The sequence below is a fragment of the Lissotriton vulgaris genome, chromosome 2_1, assembly GCF_964263255.1.
Source record: "Lissotriton vulgaris chromosome 2_1, aLisVul1.2, whole genome shotgun sequence".
NCBI lineage: Eukaryota > Metazoa > Chordata > Amphibia > Caudata > Salamandridae > Lissotriton > Lissotriton vulgaris.
The window spans coordinates 1,031,404,700-1,031,420,635 of record NC_141687.1 but is presented as its reverse complement, the minus strand read 5'-3'; the positions used below and the strand labels follow the sequence as shown (position 1 = coordinate 1,031,420,635).

The following is a 15,936-nucleotide window of genomic DNA, read 5'->3' as shown; positions in this document are numbered from 1 at the left end:
ATGTAATTTACCTCAATACCATTTCTGATTGTGCAGCCATTATATTTTGTGATTTGTTCTCAAAAATACCAATAAACTTGATTATAAAAAAAAAGAAATTACACAATTAATAAATAATTATCAATTAAATCATTAATATTAATAAAGAATTAATAATTGAAATTAACTTACTTATCACCCTGTACCCCTAAAATCCCAACAAACCGCTACGGTACTAAAAATGACAAAAAACTATTAAATTAAGATATTTTTGTAATCGATATTAACCTTTCTATATTTCTAACTTCGATATTACTTACCTTAAAATCGATATTCGTGTCAATGACATTCTTGTTGACGATATTTCCGTTTCAATATTTCTGTAGGTCGATATTAAAATGTCAATATTTAGTTTGAATAGAAAATCATTGTACATGCCAGGTAGGTGCTCTGCTGTAGAAATTGAATGTTGAATAGCCAGTTCCACAACAATCTGGGCCTCTGTTGACAGGATTCCTAAAACCCTTGCCCCTCCCCTCCTCTGTCTGTTTGTGTAAATAATGGATTTCATACTGTCTATGTAAATTTATCTAAATCATAACTGATGATCTCTTGAATCTAAGAATTAAATATTGTAATCCCTGCCTGATGGCTTTCAAAGTCCAGTGCATCTATCTAGAGGTTTGGCTCGTCTTTACAGCACCAGCCCTTTTTGGCCTGGTCCTGTAAATGGGCATCCCAGCCATTCACTGACGCTTCTGTCATAAAGTTGAGTGATTTCCTACTTGAAATGATGACCTCTTGCTGCATTGTCTCCTTGAGTCCACCAGCTTGTTTTACTTGAGGGGCAGTTTTCACTTATTCGTTGAAAGAGCCTGTCCTTTGACACCATTGTTTGTCTAGCTCCTTGTGAAGCTGTCTCATCCTGATGTGGCAGAATGGAATGAAGGGGATGCATAAGCACATTATCCCTAGTAAAGATTTGAAGAGGTGCACTGAGATGGTCTGATTCTTCAGGATTTGCAAGGCTAGGTCACTCTTTCGAGGGGAAGACTTTCCCTTTGTTTGTGTCTATAATAGCTCCAAGTATTGCCTCTGAGTAGTAAGAAATGATTTTTCAATGATAAGAAATAGACTCAGTCTGTCAAAAAGTTTAAGATAAGCCCTAGTGAATGCTTTTATGACTAAGAATGAGGCCCCTTTCATCAGCCAGTTTTCCTGGTAAGTAAACATCTACAGATGTACATTTGGTAAAGGTCAAAGGGAAGTACTGAAATTGTGCAACAGGCCACTTCAAATCATAGGTATTTACAGTCTTTGTGAAGGATGGGAATGTGGACGTAAAGGTGCTGCAGATCCATATCAGAGTCCATTCTATGAGGAGCAAAAGGATCCCTTTCAGAAAAAACATTCAATAGAACTGTTTTCTGAGGTATGTGTTCAATGTTCGTAGGTTTGGGATGGCCTCCATGCTCTGGCCTTCCTCCTGATTACAGAAAAACATGAGGAAAAAAGGCTCTTTTGATGGGATTTGGAGACAGGTTTTTTATGATGAAGGTGATCTCTGCCTGCAGCAGGTGTAGATGGTGATGCACCATCTTGTTTAATGGAGTTGGTGAGAGTCTTTAAGTGTATGGCTATAGTGCACCAGGTTGATGCATGTATATATGTGGCCATTTCACAGTGTAGACCTAGCCAAAAACAGCAGAACAATTGATTCACAGTGAGTGATGAAACACCACTGAGGAATTAAAAAGAAAGAATCCCTTCCCCACCATGCTCTGCATCAGGAGAGATGGAGGCATGGCCAATGCCTGCAGGAAGTCTGTGTCTTGTGCCAGAGTTCAGTGCCTATGGCTAAAGTGCACTTTTGTGGTTGTTATTTGTTTTGGATAAATCGATTCAGGTGGATATCAGTACTGTTGCTGATAGAGTCGGAGTAAGAACTGCTGCTGTGCCTGTTAAGGCTGGTAGCAGTATGATGGCCAGCCTAATCATTAGGAGGCCTCTACCTTTTGGAACCCAAAAAAGGCTGCAGATGCCTGTGTTAAAGTACTCCCAGTGACCTAGCTGTATTCATGTGTCTTTCGATATTCTGGAGTATCTTGAACATATGCCTGTCAAAGAATGATTTTCCATCAAATGGCTTGACCAGGAATTGGCTACAGACCAATGGTCTGAATGATATGTACCCAAGCCAGCCTTGTCTGGGCATTGCCATTGCTCCTGCCAGTAGTCTGAAGCCTGTTGTGGAAACATCTTGGCAGAATGAATTACAGTTGAGGATGCCCTCTCCTCCTCCAGCAAAATTGCTTAAAACTCTGCTGGAATGAGGCCCAGACATGGTCAATGTCCAATCGTGTTCGAGCATGCCTTCTCTATTATGTTATCTAGTTGTTTGCCCTGAATACTCTTGCTCACAGATTTGTGCTCGGAATCCCTAAATGCTGAGCTTTTTTTCTTTCCATTTGTGGCAGGAAGTGATCCTGTTAAGGCAATGGGGGGGGGGGGGGGGGGGGGGAGCGGGATCGGTAGATTGTCAGTATACAAAATAATGGCACCTACACCATGGATTTGTGTAATGATTGTGCAGGCTACCTGATTATTCCATGCCTCTTTTAACCAACACTCATTGGATATTTAATTAAGTTATTCTTCATGGGTATCCTCACACTTCTAAACCTTTGATGCGCGCATGGCATGCATGCAAATCAAGACATACTGGCTAACATGTGACACACAAACAAAAGTAAATAATAAATATTAGAAAATGAAAGACTCTTTCTTCTGGATCTTTATGGTCCATCCACATGATGTATTCATGAGGCAATACTAAACACAATCAAATAAATGACGATGTTAACTTGGTCATGAGATATTGTGTCAAAAATATTGAGGACCAAAATATCGAGAAGGTAAGTGCAAATAGGAAAGTATAGATTTACTATTCTTAACTCCACATCTACATACCTTGAAGATATATATATATATCGTCAAGGTACATAATATATAGTAAAACTATACTTGCCTATAGAAACCTACCTTCACAATATTTTTATCCTTGATATTCGTGACATATTTTGACACAGGATATTTTTGGTTCTGATATTCTGTTTAAACACCACAGCAATCCCACATTGGTATTTTTTTTTGGGAGGACACAAACGCAAGTTACAAGTTTGATGGCCAGCTGTCATGTATGATGGAGCCGTGACAGCGGTTCCTGTCAATTGCTATAGCTGTCCACTGGCTCAGCAAACCACTCTATGTTCAGACGACTGGTACTACGTCAGGGCGATGGAGTATTTTGCGTCGCCTTGATAGAGTAAATACTGTCCTCCTAACTCTAGATCAGGCTCTAAATCATGTTAAACAGACTGTCAGTTCTTCTCATGCAGATAGGCTAGTGGTGTATCAGGACATTACAGAATTCTTACGGAGGGTGCAAACATTCTTTTTGGATGGGGGTAGACAAGAGGCATAGGTGATATTAAGGACTCACTTGTGGATGGTGAGCTAAGGCCTGATGTGAGGCATACAACTGGAATGATAGATGTGGTCCATGGCAATGAAGCCACACAGTGGCAATATAGGGAATCATCTTGGTACCCATGCATGATGGCTCCAGTGAAGCAAAGATAATGGGGCTTGTGCCATTGTTTCAGAGTCATTGCACACATGCAAATGCAGTGATTTCTCCCAAAGACAAGCGCAGTATCTGAAAAGAGTTTAGATATATGTGATAAGCCTTCTTCTAAATAGTGGCTACTTACTTTATAAAGAGGCAGCTTCTCTTCTGCTCATATTGGACCTTTCAGCAGCCTTTGGCACAGTGGAGAACAACACTATTTTGCAACATGTTTTCAATATTGTGGGAAGCACTAGACACCATAGCATGGTTCAATTCCTTCCTGACTGAAAGTATGCGGCAAACGAAACCAAGGCCTTTTCTGTCCCACCTGACACAGGGATCTGTATCCTTACTGACTCATTCAATAACTACTTAAAAACATTATTTGTCTGATGCGCTAACAGCAAATAATGCTCAGACAATATTCACAAGAGTTACAGTACTGAATAGCTTTGCTTCCTCTACTACGGTATTCAAATATGATGGCTCAAAAGAACCTGAACTTCAACCAGTAGAAAACTGAGCAGATCATTCTTGGTATTCAGGGCGGGCACTTCTTGCAGTTCCTCAAGCTTCTGATATTCCTTAAGCTGCCTAAAAATTCCTCTGGCAGGAGAAGTGAAACGTTTATATTTGATGAAGACATTTCTCTTAAATCTCAGATTCAGGTTGTAACTAAAATTTGCATCTGTAATAGAAACACTTAGGGCTCGATTCCGATGTAGATCGGAAGGGCTTCGAATCGGATTCGGGTTTGCTGAATTAGATCCGGATCACTTGTTTCCGAACGCCTGATTCCCAGTTCTGAACGACCAAGTATAATGCTTTCCGAAACCGTTAGCGCTGACCGAATCGGTTCCGGAAGGCATTCGAAGAGGACGAGCCTTTCGGATCAGATTCGTGCAGTTCTTTGGACTTGGTTTCCGAACAAGTACGATGAACGATTTGGACAGCCTTTTTGATTTGGTTTGACCGGAACAAATCGGCTGCCAGAATTGGTCTTTGGGGGCCCGTAGCAGGCCCCCCTTCACCAGAAGTCTTCCGAATAGTGCTGCTGGGGGTACCCATGGGTCACCTCTTCCCAACCATTCACAGTGTGGCAGGCACTTTGCGGTGCCCTAAGATTGATCTTGCCTCTACTTTCCCTTGAGAATTGTTCATTGAATATAGGGGCTGCAGTGAATACTTCTTGACTCATGGGTCCCAAGGGCAAAGAACACAGACTTTTGTGCCATTTTAGCCTAATTTCAAGGGCTTGTGCTACGGATACCCATTGATTCCTTTACTCGTTCCCAGTTTTGGCTTGCATTGCATTGAAAATCCTGCGTACAGTGTTCTAGGGCTTGTGCCAACAAGTGCCCAGGACTGGAATGGCAACATTTATCTTCAAATCATGATTCACGATTTACAGAATAAATATCATATCAGGCTGCTAACTCCTAAATATAACCTAATTAATCTAGAAGCAAGATCCTTGTCTGTACAGGCATCACTGCGGTGCAAATAATTTTCATTGGTGATAAAGATCTATTCTAATCAAGTAACCCTCAGGAAAAAACTGGAGCAGTTAAGTAGTGTTGTGACCATTGCCAAAAGATTCCTGCAGGCTGGTGGCTTCTATATAAGTGGTGTCCCTTATTAACTCAGAAAAGCTGCATTCTGATAAATAACTTTACAGATGTTCTGATAAAGCTATGAATGCATAGTAATTCTTGCAACTTACTTAGTTTTACTCCAATGCAGCCACTGACCTTTTTGTTCCTATGACTCTTCCTATGGAATATGGTTTCCTGGGCTGTTACCTGTACTACCACGTCTGCCTCCTCCATTGCTTGGTTCTTTGCATGTACTGTAAACTGAATATGTTTTTAATTAATAGACTCATCCAAGTCTTCCTAGATTGAAGAGCTCTTGTCTGTTCTTGCTATGACCTTTGTAATGAGGCTTGGGAGATAGCAAGGCTAATCCCACCTTTTCTTATAGGTGGTCCCTCTCCCTGTATCAGGATCCAGGAGAGTATGGATCACCTCTGGGAAAGTAGCAGAAGAGGGAGTAAGGGATGAGAGAGAGAGAGAGAGAGAGAGAGAGAGAGAGAGAGAGAGAGAGAGAGAGATAGATGATGGCACAGTGTTGTAGAGGTATACTATGACTCACTGTCAAGAAGAAAAAACAAGAGACAGTGAGTATCTGAGTAATGGTACAGAACTCTATAATATGTAAGTATATTGTCAGAAGCGTGAACAGCTTACCTGGTGTGTGAGGCACTATCATTGTATATAGCCCCCAGGCAAACCAGGAAACACGCCCAAGAAATGAAATGCAGACCTTTCTACCAGAAAGTAGAGTCCTAGTCGCCAGAGCTAAAAAGTGGAATTCCGTAGCAGGGCACAAATGCAGGTTCCAAAAAAGAGTCAAGCCTATTTGCAGGAGAAGTCAGGAATCGATGAAAAATTATAGCCGAGTTGAAAACTAGTAATCAGTCCAAGACAAAAGCAAATGAATACAGGCAGGTAGGAGGAAAACCGAGGGAACAGATAAATGGGGAAAACAAGATAGGGGAGAAAACAGATATACAGGTGCAAACTAAAGCTTCATGCCAAATAATCTAAACAACTGATGTTGCCAGACAACGTCTTCAGCATTCACAAGCTACTTATAGTGCTCTGACCTGGAAGTCAAGTCCAGGTCTTCAGGTGGCTGGGGCAGTGTCTATAGGACCCCGCCCCAGAATTTGTTGTCCTCCATGTCTGTAGTCTACGCTGCCCCATTCTCCATCTCCTCCATGTGGTATGCTTCCTGGCTCTCTTATGTGGTGTCTTATGTCAAAATCTGACTGTTCTTGCCAGATGCCGTCCCAGCATCACTCTGGCTCTTTAAAAGTTGCTGTGTGATAAATATTCAACTGGAACCCATTTTTGTATTTTTCTCGGATCATTATGCTTTTCTACATCTGGCTTGTAAATCTGATTGGTTCCACTTCTCTACTTATACTTAGAATTCACAATAATGTCTAGATATTATTATGTGCATATAGTAAGGCATTAGACAATAGTAAAGGAGTTTAGATAGGCAATAGAGGTGTTGGCCTAACGGCTAGGAAGGTCAACCTCAAATCTGGGGAACTGGGTTCGAGTCTCGGCAATGACGAGGAACATCCTGTGATTCTGGGCAAATCCCTTAATCTCCCCGTGCCAAACAAAAATGAATATGTCCTCATGTAATACAACTGGTGCTATGTAAAGCGCTCTCATACCCGATTCGGGTCAAATTCGCACTATATAAAATGCTGTAAAAAAAAAATGAGCAGCAGACTTTGCCTGACCTTGCCCCACGGACTTTGACAAATATTTTCCCTAACCCAGCTCACCACACTGGACCAAGAGCTGCTTGTGCAGCTCTTCTATCAGCAGTAGATCTTAAAAGAAAAGAATCAAAAAAAGGAAAGAGTTATTCCTTTCTTAGAAGAACCCTCACTCACCAACCTAGTTGGCGACATGCTTCATCATCGTGTTCCCGCCGGAGCAGCCGAATTCCACTTGGGTGTGCTTCGACGCCAGATTACAGCGGAGCAGGTTTTTTGGTGACTAAAGTGCAGGTGCGTGAATGGAGAAAGTGAATAAAATTGTCTTTATTGTCCCCTACATTTTATTTTAAATCCTCGGGATTCCGTGCTGATGGCTCCTAGGTAGGACGGCGGACAGTTCGGTTTGATGACGGTTTGCCCACTCACCATGATTTCCATGGGGCCAGACTGATTTTAGTCCATTACATACTGCACCTTTCACAGAAGGCAGTAAGTACGTGGTATGTTATATGTGAGACAGTTGCACCTTAGCGCATGCATAACCCTTGTGTCACTTATGTGATCTTGAAGAAAGCCTAGCATTGTCATAAGAAGGCTGAAACATGTAGATCGTGTCTTGTCTCACTAATTTTGCTGTCCAGATGCCCCAGGTCAATTTAACCTACTTAGGTGTCCCATTCTGTTTTTAACCTTGTCTTATTGCTCCAATTTATAAACATTTAGGGAACAATAAAGACAATTTTATTCACTTCTCCATTCACACACCTGCACCTTTGTCACCAATAAACCTGCTCCGCTGTAATCAGGCGTCGAAGCACACCCGAGTGGCATTCGGCTGCTCGGGTGGGAACCGATGATGAAGCATGTCACCAACTAGGTTGGTGAGTGAGTGTTCTTCTAAGAAAAGAATAACTCTTTCCTTTTTTTGATTCTTTCCTTCTATTTTTTGTAACTCTTTGATCCCTTGTTCTTGTGATTATTGGTAAACAGTATACTCCACCATGCCAGTGATGAAGAACCCTGTCCACCAAACTTTAAGTTCTCCCTTAATCTTGGACTTTCAGTGCTTATCAAGCTGTCCCGCTGGTAAACCTGCACTCTCATACAATCTCAGGCGAGTAGCTATTTGTAACAGTGGAGAAGAGTGGCTCACTGGTTAGAGCAGGCAGACCCTGAAGCAGAGGTCAGACCCGGGACCAGGGTTCAATTCCCGATGCGGCAGGGTGCTGAGCTCAAATGTCCATGGACTCGATAATTCTCTCGCTTCGGTGCCTGACCTAATCATGGGTTCACACTCTGCAACTCTGGGCACTAAGCTTGCTTAATCTCCACAACGGCCCCCCGCAACGGGATGCCTGGCTTTCACCTTGGGGATGCCCTGTAGGGGCTATCTCACAGGGAAAAACCAGGACGGGTTCCCAAGGCAAGCGCGGAGATACCCCTTCGGGGGTCGATTCTGGCGCTATATAAGAAATATAATAATAATAAATCAGAAATAGTGACAGCAGGGCCCAATGGAGTGAGGAGTCCTCTGCACACCAACATTGGATGACTTTTATTAGCCCAGGGGAGAACGGTGGCAGATACATGCCTGCATCATGGCCCACAACACCTTTGCCACTGCTGTTGTGGTATCTGTTGAGAACATGCACATTCCCCCACTCTTTAGTACAGGGACATATTAATCTTACAACCGGGAAGAATGTTGCCTTTCTTGGTATAATTCTGTTGCCAACATATAAATCATAATAACAACAATAATGATAGAAACAAATAATTTCATTTATACAGTGCTCGCAATACTGAAGATAACAGGTGCTGGTTTTATTACCCTTAATGTGATGAAATGCTTTTATTAGAAGATGTGACCTACAGTTTGTAAAGCGGCCAAAAGGTTGAGCAATTACTCAGGGAGCTCTCGCCAGAATTCTGTGAGTAAACTAATAATAAGATGTTCTATCCGTCAGGAAAGGTATTTCTACTGCAATAAGGCAGTCTGCCAGGGAAGCTGGAGAGCTGCAGTCAGTCCCAAAATAGTATCCGCGATGTGATGCAAATTTAAATAAAGTGTTTGATTTATGCACGAAACACAACACAATGCTTGAAACAACAGGAAGTGCCTAGTAATTATGTTTTTTTTTACCGAGCTTCTATCAATCTCTGGTGTTCTTTCCACCATACTTGTCGATGTTGTTTTATCAGCATTAGTTCTTTGGTAATCTTTGCTGCACGTTCTGTTTTCTTCACCTGAAAAAAAAATCATATTTCAGAATTCAGCTTAATTAGAAAACATTAGTGCCCTGTAGCTGTAGTTCACTCTTTTTTTAATTTTAGAACGTGTGTCTATAGACTAAAAGTTTTAACTAAGCCATAATTTTATTTTTTGTTTATTGGGCTCTTGAGATCATTTGGGTCTCACCACAGAAGACAGAATGTGAACATGAGATGTCGAAGTGATTAAGGTCGAGTGTTCTCACACACCAGATCAACAAAAGAATAAGCACTCAGAGAAACATAATAACTTACTGAACATAGAACATACTAGGGAAGCAGTTACTATCTTGTAATGATATTGGGCTATAGTGGGAGGGACATCAGAGAGGCAGGCACCAAGATGGATGCACCAACAACTTTTTACTGACTCTTAAAATTGGTTTAAAGGGGCGTGGCCAAGATGGTGAGCGGGTAAGACGTGTTTCAAATCATCTCCCCACTCTCAAGCGTCCAAATCCGCCCATCCCTGCGAAGTGCAGCCCCTGAAGGCTCAGGAATAAGAGAGGACGCACCTCCGGCCCGGCAGTGCTCTCGAATAGGATGAAAGTGGGGCTGGAGGCTGGAGAACGGACAACGCCGCGCTTGGCGCGGCAGCGGCACAAAAGGAGAAAATGGCGGCCTACTCCAACTAGCCGAGAGGTGGCTGAGAGCGGCGCTTGGCGGACGGGTCCAAAAGTACCACAGGCCCCCAGAGGGCAGTCAAGCACCTGACCGGAACAGTTAGCTAAGGTGAAGGACTCGCCACGGGCCCTGTGCAGAGCCCAGTGCTAATGAGAGACGGACGAGCGCTGGGTTGGGAGAGGGTGGGCGAGGCCTAGTGGGCCGCGCAGAGCCCTGGTGTGAGGTGGCAGGGGCAGAGCAAAGGGGAGTCGACCCGCATCAGATTGCGGCTCTAAGGCAGATAATCGGCTGGCGCCGGGGGCCCAACGCTGTGAAGAAAGGAGGCACCCATTGCAAGAAGAGAAAAGTCCCAATCCGCAAGCAGGCTGGCGGGCGGCGCAAGGCTTGAGCAAGCAGAGGAGGAGGCGGTTTAGGAGCTCTGGAGGACCTGACCGGCCTGGAGGGGCATCGGCGGATGCACCGGCTGGCGCTCCCGGGCCTGGAGACAGGAGGGTTGGCTGGAACAGAGGAGTGCATAGGCAGATCGGCAAGAGCAGCGAGCTGGGAAGAGTCTTAAAGCCAGGGACTGAGGTTGCGGCATTGGCGGCTCATGGGGCCCGCTCAGGCTCTATGTGGAGCAGCGACCCCAAAGGGACGAATCTTGGGAGCGCCGGAGCGGCCGGAGAGCCTCACCGGGATCAGCAACACATGAGGTCCAAAGGAGGGGCCTTTGAGTCCGAGCGAGCACCGCACCACAGGGGTCCCATCAGTGGAGCCCAATTGTCAGCAGGCGCCGGACGGCGCGAGCGACCGGCCCTGAAGAAAGGGCCTGAGCGACTCTCCTTTTGAATGCAGAGTGAAAGGGGCCCGATACAGAGAGGGGTGGGGACCCACATGTCAAAAAACAAAGAGGGACGCCACAGACAACACAGGTCTGGACCGGAGTAAATGCACACCGTTCACGGCAAATCACGAACTACGCTGCATCCTCAGTCTGGGCATTGGTGGCTGTTCTTAGCTGGGAGTAGGGACGTCGAGGGCAGAGAGGGACGGCCCGTAAGCAGTGCTCCATAGTCTGCATCTTCCCTGGTGCAGCTCTTGGCTTGGAAGCGGCTAATGGAGAGGGAGCGATCCAGCCCTAGCTGCGGCCACCGGGCCCAGCACACGAGCCAAACCCTGAGAGGACACCAGCTCTCACCCCACACGAACCATACCGGGTGTGAGGATACCCATAGCTCTGGCCCTGAAGGTGGACACCAACCTTGCGGAACCCCACCGGTGGAGGGGGCCATCCCAAGCGTCATGCCAACTTTAAGGAACCAATAATACAGCGACTCAGGGCAGAAAACAGCGGGCCAAGGGGGCGTACAATACCTGGAGCAGAGCTTGCGAACAGAAAGCCATTCTACAGCCTATTACCTACACCGCCAACAAGTCATCGATGCGGGGGAAGAAACACAGAACATTGAAGGACATGCTAACTAAAGCCCCACAAACCAGGGAGGGAGATGAACAGGCCGCACACGTAAACCAGCTTCACCTTGAGTCGGAAAGTGTGGAGGCCCCGATCACCCGGTCCTTTCTGGAAACATTGTTCAACACCCTACACAACCACTTCCACACACTGAAGAGCGAAGTGGGGGGGGAGGTGAAAGAGATCCACCGAGACATAGATATGATCAGAAAGAGGGTGCCCGCCATTGAAGACCAAGACCAGGCCAGGGAGGAAGAGGTAACACAGCTCCGACAGGAGGTGCTACGCTTGAGGGAACAACACCTAGACCTCCAGGCACACACAGAGGATCCCGAAACCCGCACCCGGCGGAATAACATTCGAGTGAGGGGAGCTCCATCGGACGCAGAGTGGTCGTACATGGTCCATTACCTACAGGAACTGTTTTGCTATATCATCGGACCCCCGCTGGACTTGGAGATCCGCATAGACAGGGCCCAACGAGTGGGGTTTAGAAGAAGGGCCCCGGCGCCGCGGCCAGACATCCTAGCATTCTTGCTCGACTATCCCCTTAAGGATCGCATTCTTAGGGAGGCCAGGGCAAAGCAACCAATTACATACCAGGGCCATTCTATCGCCCTCTATCAGGACTTAGCAGCCATTACGCTACAGAAGAGGCGGGAGTTTAAAGAGGTGACCTTACATCTTTAGGACAAAGGAGTGGCTGACTCCTGGGGTCACCCATTCTGGTTAATCTTCAAGTGGGACGACAAGCTACACCATATTAAATCACTACTGGGGGCCTTATTAGGTTTGCCGGCCCATAGCCCTGAAGAGCGGTCCATTCCAGACCGGAGAGCTGCAAAAGAGTGATGGAAGAGAGTGGGAAGGAGCGGGAGCAACAAGCAGTGCTGGAGACGGTCCTCAAAGACAAGGCATCCCGAGATAGCTCCTGAGTCCCGAAGGGACTGCTGCAAGCAAGTGTATTATGCAAAGCAGGGGGGGGTGCTGGGAGCAGGGAGTCGAAGGCTTTCTGGGCCATGACATGTTCTTGTTCTTTCTTTTTTCCAAGAGCACGCGATCGAAACCTGCGGGCACTGGACAATATGAGGGGGGGTGGGCTGGGGAGTTAAGGTTGGGATTATGGAGGGGGTGGGGGGAACTAGTGTGTTTCGCTGAATAAGCGACTGCCAGGGCAGCTCCAGCGTGAGGGGGCAGAGGGCGCAAACAACTTCCCTCTCACCACTGGCTTAAGGGCCCCCCCATAGTGTAGGCAGGGAGACGTTGGAAGATCCGTTCAGCTCTAAGTAGTTTGTGATACATTTGAGGATCTGTTCCTGTGTCGCCGCTTTATGCAACATGCCCTCCCATAATCTTTTGTCCGCCATTATCGGATTGCTGGTCTGAAACATTTGGATAATGTCCTGGCCACAGAGTCTTGTCCTCTATGAAGGATAGGGGGTTTTGTATTGTGATTTGGTCACGTTAATAAAATGGGGTTCTACTTCACTCAGTTGTCTGTCTCTGTTTTTGCTTGCTATTCCTCATGTGTTAAGAAGGAAGGTGAGGGAGGGATGGAAGGTAATGCATCCATGGCTTACTTATAATGGCATTACTGCTAGTCCTACTCCCTCGCCTTCCTTCTAGGACTCTCCCACCCTCCCGGTGCGGTCTAACTGAGTTCTAGGTTTGGCTTGTTTACGTACAGGAGGTGGTGGGGGCAGGGTGTGTTTTTTATAGGGTGGGGTGGGTATTGGGGGAGGCGGAGGGCCTCACGTGTTAAGAAGGAAGGCGAGGGAGTATGAATAGGAGCAATGCCATTATAAGTAAGTAATGGACACATGTTGTAGGCATCCCTTCCAAACAGGGATTCTTATCCACATGTATCAATGATTAAGTACCACAGGGATCATCGCTCAGCCCAACCGTCTTCAAAGTCTACATGAGCCCCCTCGCAGCCATCGCACGCCAACACAACCTCAACATCATCTCCTACACCGACGACACCCAGCTGATCCTCTCCCTCACCAACGACCCCGCCGCCGCCAGGACCAGCCTACATGAAGGGATGAACGACGTCGCCGAGTGGATGAAGAACAGCCGCCTGAAACTGAACTCAGACAAGACGGAAGTCCTCATCCTGGGGTCATCGCCCTCCGCCTGGGACGACTCCTGGTGGCCCCTGCCCTGGGCACCACTCCCAAGCCAACGGACCACGCACGCAACCTGGGCTTCATCCTGGACTCCTCCCTCTCAATGACCAGACAAGTCAACGCCGTCTCATCATCGTGCTTCAACACCCTGCGCATGCTCCGAAAGATCTTCCGATGGCTCCCCACCGAAACCAGGAAGACGGTCACCCAGGCACTCGTCACCAGCCGACTGGACTACGGAAACACCCTCTACGCCGGAACCACAGCCAACCTTCAGAAAAGACTCCAACGCATCCAGAACGCCTCCGCACGACTCGTCCTGGACATCCCCCGACACAGCCACATATCCGGCCACCTGAGGCACTGGCTCCCCGTCAGCAAGAGGATCACGTTCAGACTCCTCACCCACGCACACAAGGCCCTCCACGACCTGGGCCCCAAGTACCTCAACAACCGCCTGACCTTCTACACGCCCACCCGCCAGTTACGATCGACCAGCCTCGCCCTCGCCACCGTTCCACGCATCGGCAGAGCCACCGCCGGAGGAAGATCCTTCTCCTACCTGGCAGCCAAGACATGGAACTCCCTCCCCATCCACCTTCGACTAACCCAGGACCATCTCTCCTTCAGGAAGCAACTCAAGACCTGGCTCTTCGAGCAGTAACGGACCCCTCTCCCCCAGCGCCTTGAGACCCTTCCGGGTGAGTAGCGCGCTATACAAGTGTCATGATTGAAATAGCGGTCGTAAACCATTGAAACGTTACCGACCACTACGCTGAGGTGGTAACCCACTCGTAAAAGGGAAGGGGTCTCTTGAGGACCCCTTCTCCTTTGTGAATGTTAAAAAAATGTTTTGGAGTACGCTGACGTACGTGGGACCACTGCAAACTCTGAAGTAAACAAACAAATAAGCTTTTCTTTTTAACCTCATCAGAGCGTCGAACGTTCAGCGCCCAGTGCTGAACGTTCGGATAACGAATGCTGGCCCGTCGGCCAACGGTCGTGCGCAGCACTGGGGAGGTAGTGCTTGTGACGACAGTTGGCCGACGGCAGCAGTTAAGGGGTTAAACACAATACAGTTTTTTTACGGAAAATGGGTTGCATTTTTTAAAAACGTGTTGACTTTATTAAAATGCGATCACAGACATGGTGATCTGCTGACTCCAGCAGGCCACTATCCATATGATGGCATCTCATTGTAGTGGGTCACAATTTGTGACCTACTTAACACCAATCAGATTACACAGATACCAACCTGAAATACAAGCTTTTTGTGTACAAGATGTAATTATACACAAGCATATGCTGTGGTCACTGGGGGCGGTGTGTCGTCAGTAATAGCGTCCAAGGAGGTCTGTGCCTGGTGCAAACAATTAAATGTGATTTGCAGGGCAGACCAGGGTAGTCCACCTAATATAAGGTGAACACGACTTTTCCCAACATCTGATCACGCAAAACCTGACCCCTCAGTTGTAAACATATCTTAAGACAACTGAGAAATGACTTAACTGTATCCTAAACATTGCAGAGGACATGGCCCTACCTTCTACACCGATTTGTCTAAAAAAAATAAAAGGTACCAGAAGAACAATTCAAGAGAACAAAAAAGAAGACAAAAATAAAACAAGAGTAAATAACTTGAGAAGAACTAATTAGGAAATTGTATTGTGACACTTTACCTCCAGATCCCCAGTTTGGAAATATGATAATATATTTGCCTAAAATGATGCAAGACTTGGTTGATGTCCAGTCCACAGAAATCAAATCTTTATGGGATGAGATGAAAATGGGTTCCAGGGGGAGGGGGGGGGGAGAAGATTACCAAAAATGTCACTTACGGAGGGGCCGGGTTTCGATCTGGTTCATGGCACAAAGAAGATGATGTGGCTTGTGGGTTGGGGGGCAGGGGGTGTTCAGGCTCAAGGATGACTACTTGTGACATGCTAGTTGTTTTGTACTGGTTGAAAATGCAAATAAAAATAATTTTGTTTTAAAAAGAGATAGTTGATTTGAAGAAAAAACTAAAGCATGGTGTACGACTTTGGCTTGCAGTGAATAACATGGCTACGGAGCCCGTCACAACAGGTTATGGCAAAAAGACAGAAGGCAAGGTATATAAGGAAATACTAGATGTTATAGCCACCCATAATAATATCCCTGGAATATTATTGCTGTAAAAAGTACACATAACCATCCCCTACTTGGAGTAAAAGGGTTGTGGAAGAAATGTCAGAGGGACAAGAGGAGGGGAGTATAAATAATAACAAAAGAGAATTAATGCAAAACCCAAAAGCCTAATGTGGTAACTCTGACAAGGCTACACGCATGACCAATGAAAGGGTCAGTGTTAGGTATATAAATATAGAGGCTGATGGAAGCAAGATAATGTCTCTCAGTGGTACAAAACTACATTTCAGTGGCAGAAATAATTTTGATAGAGGAAACAGTAGCATTAACTGCATAACATTATTTGTCCTAAGCAGGGATCAGGCAGCACTGGAAAGCCTTCTACAGTCTTAGCCGTTGAAGATTTCGGAATATG

The 15,936-nt window shown here is 46.1% G+C and overlaps 1 protein-coding gene across 1 annotated transcript in view; it reads right to left on the bottom strand.

The window, feature by feature from the left end:
• CCDC148 (coiled-coil domain containing 148) overlaps window positions 1–15,936 on the bottom strand; it is a 1,056,272-nt gene that overhangs the window by 715,416 nt on the left and 324,920 nt on the right. The window contains exon 4 of the mRNA XM_086956667.1: window positions 9,058–9,161. Within this exon, the coding sequence (XP_086812793.1) occupies window positions 9,058–9,161 (104 nt within the window). The remainder of the gene's footprint in view (window positions 1–9,057; window positions 9,162–15,936) is intronic.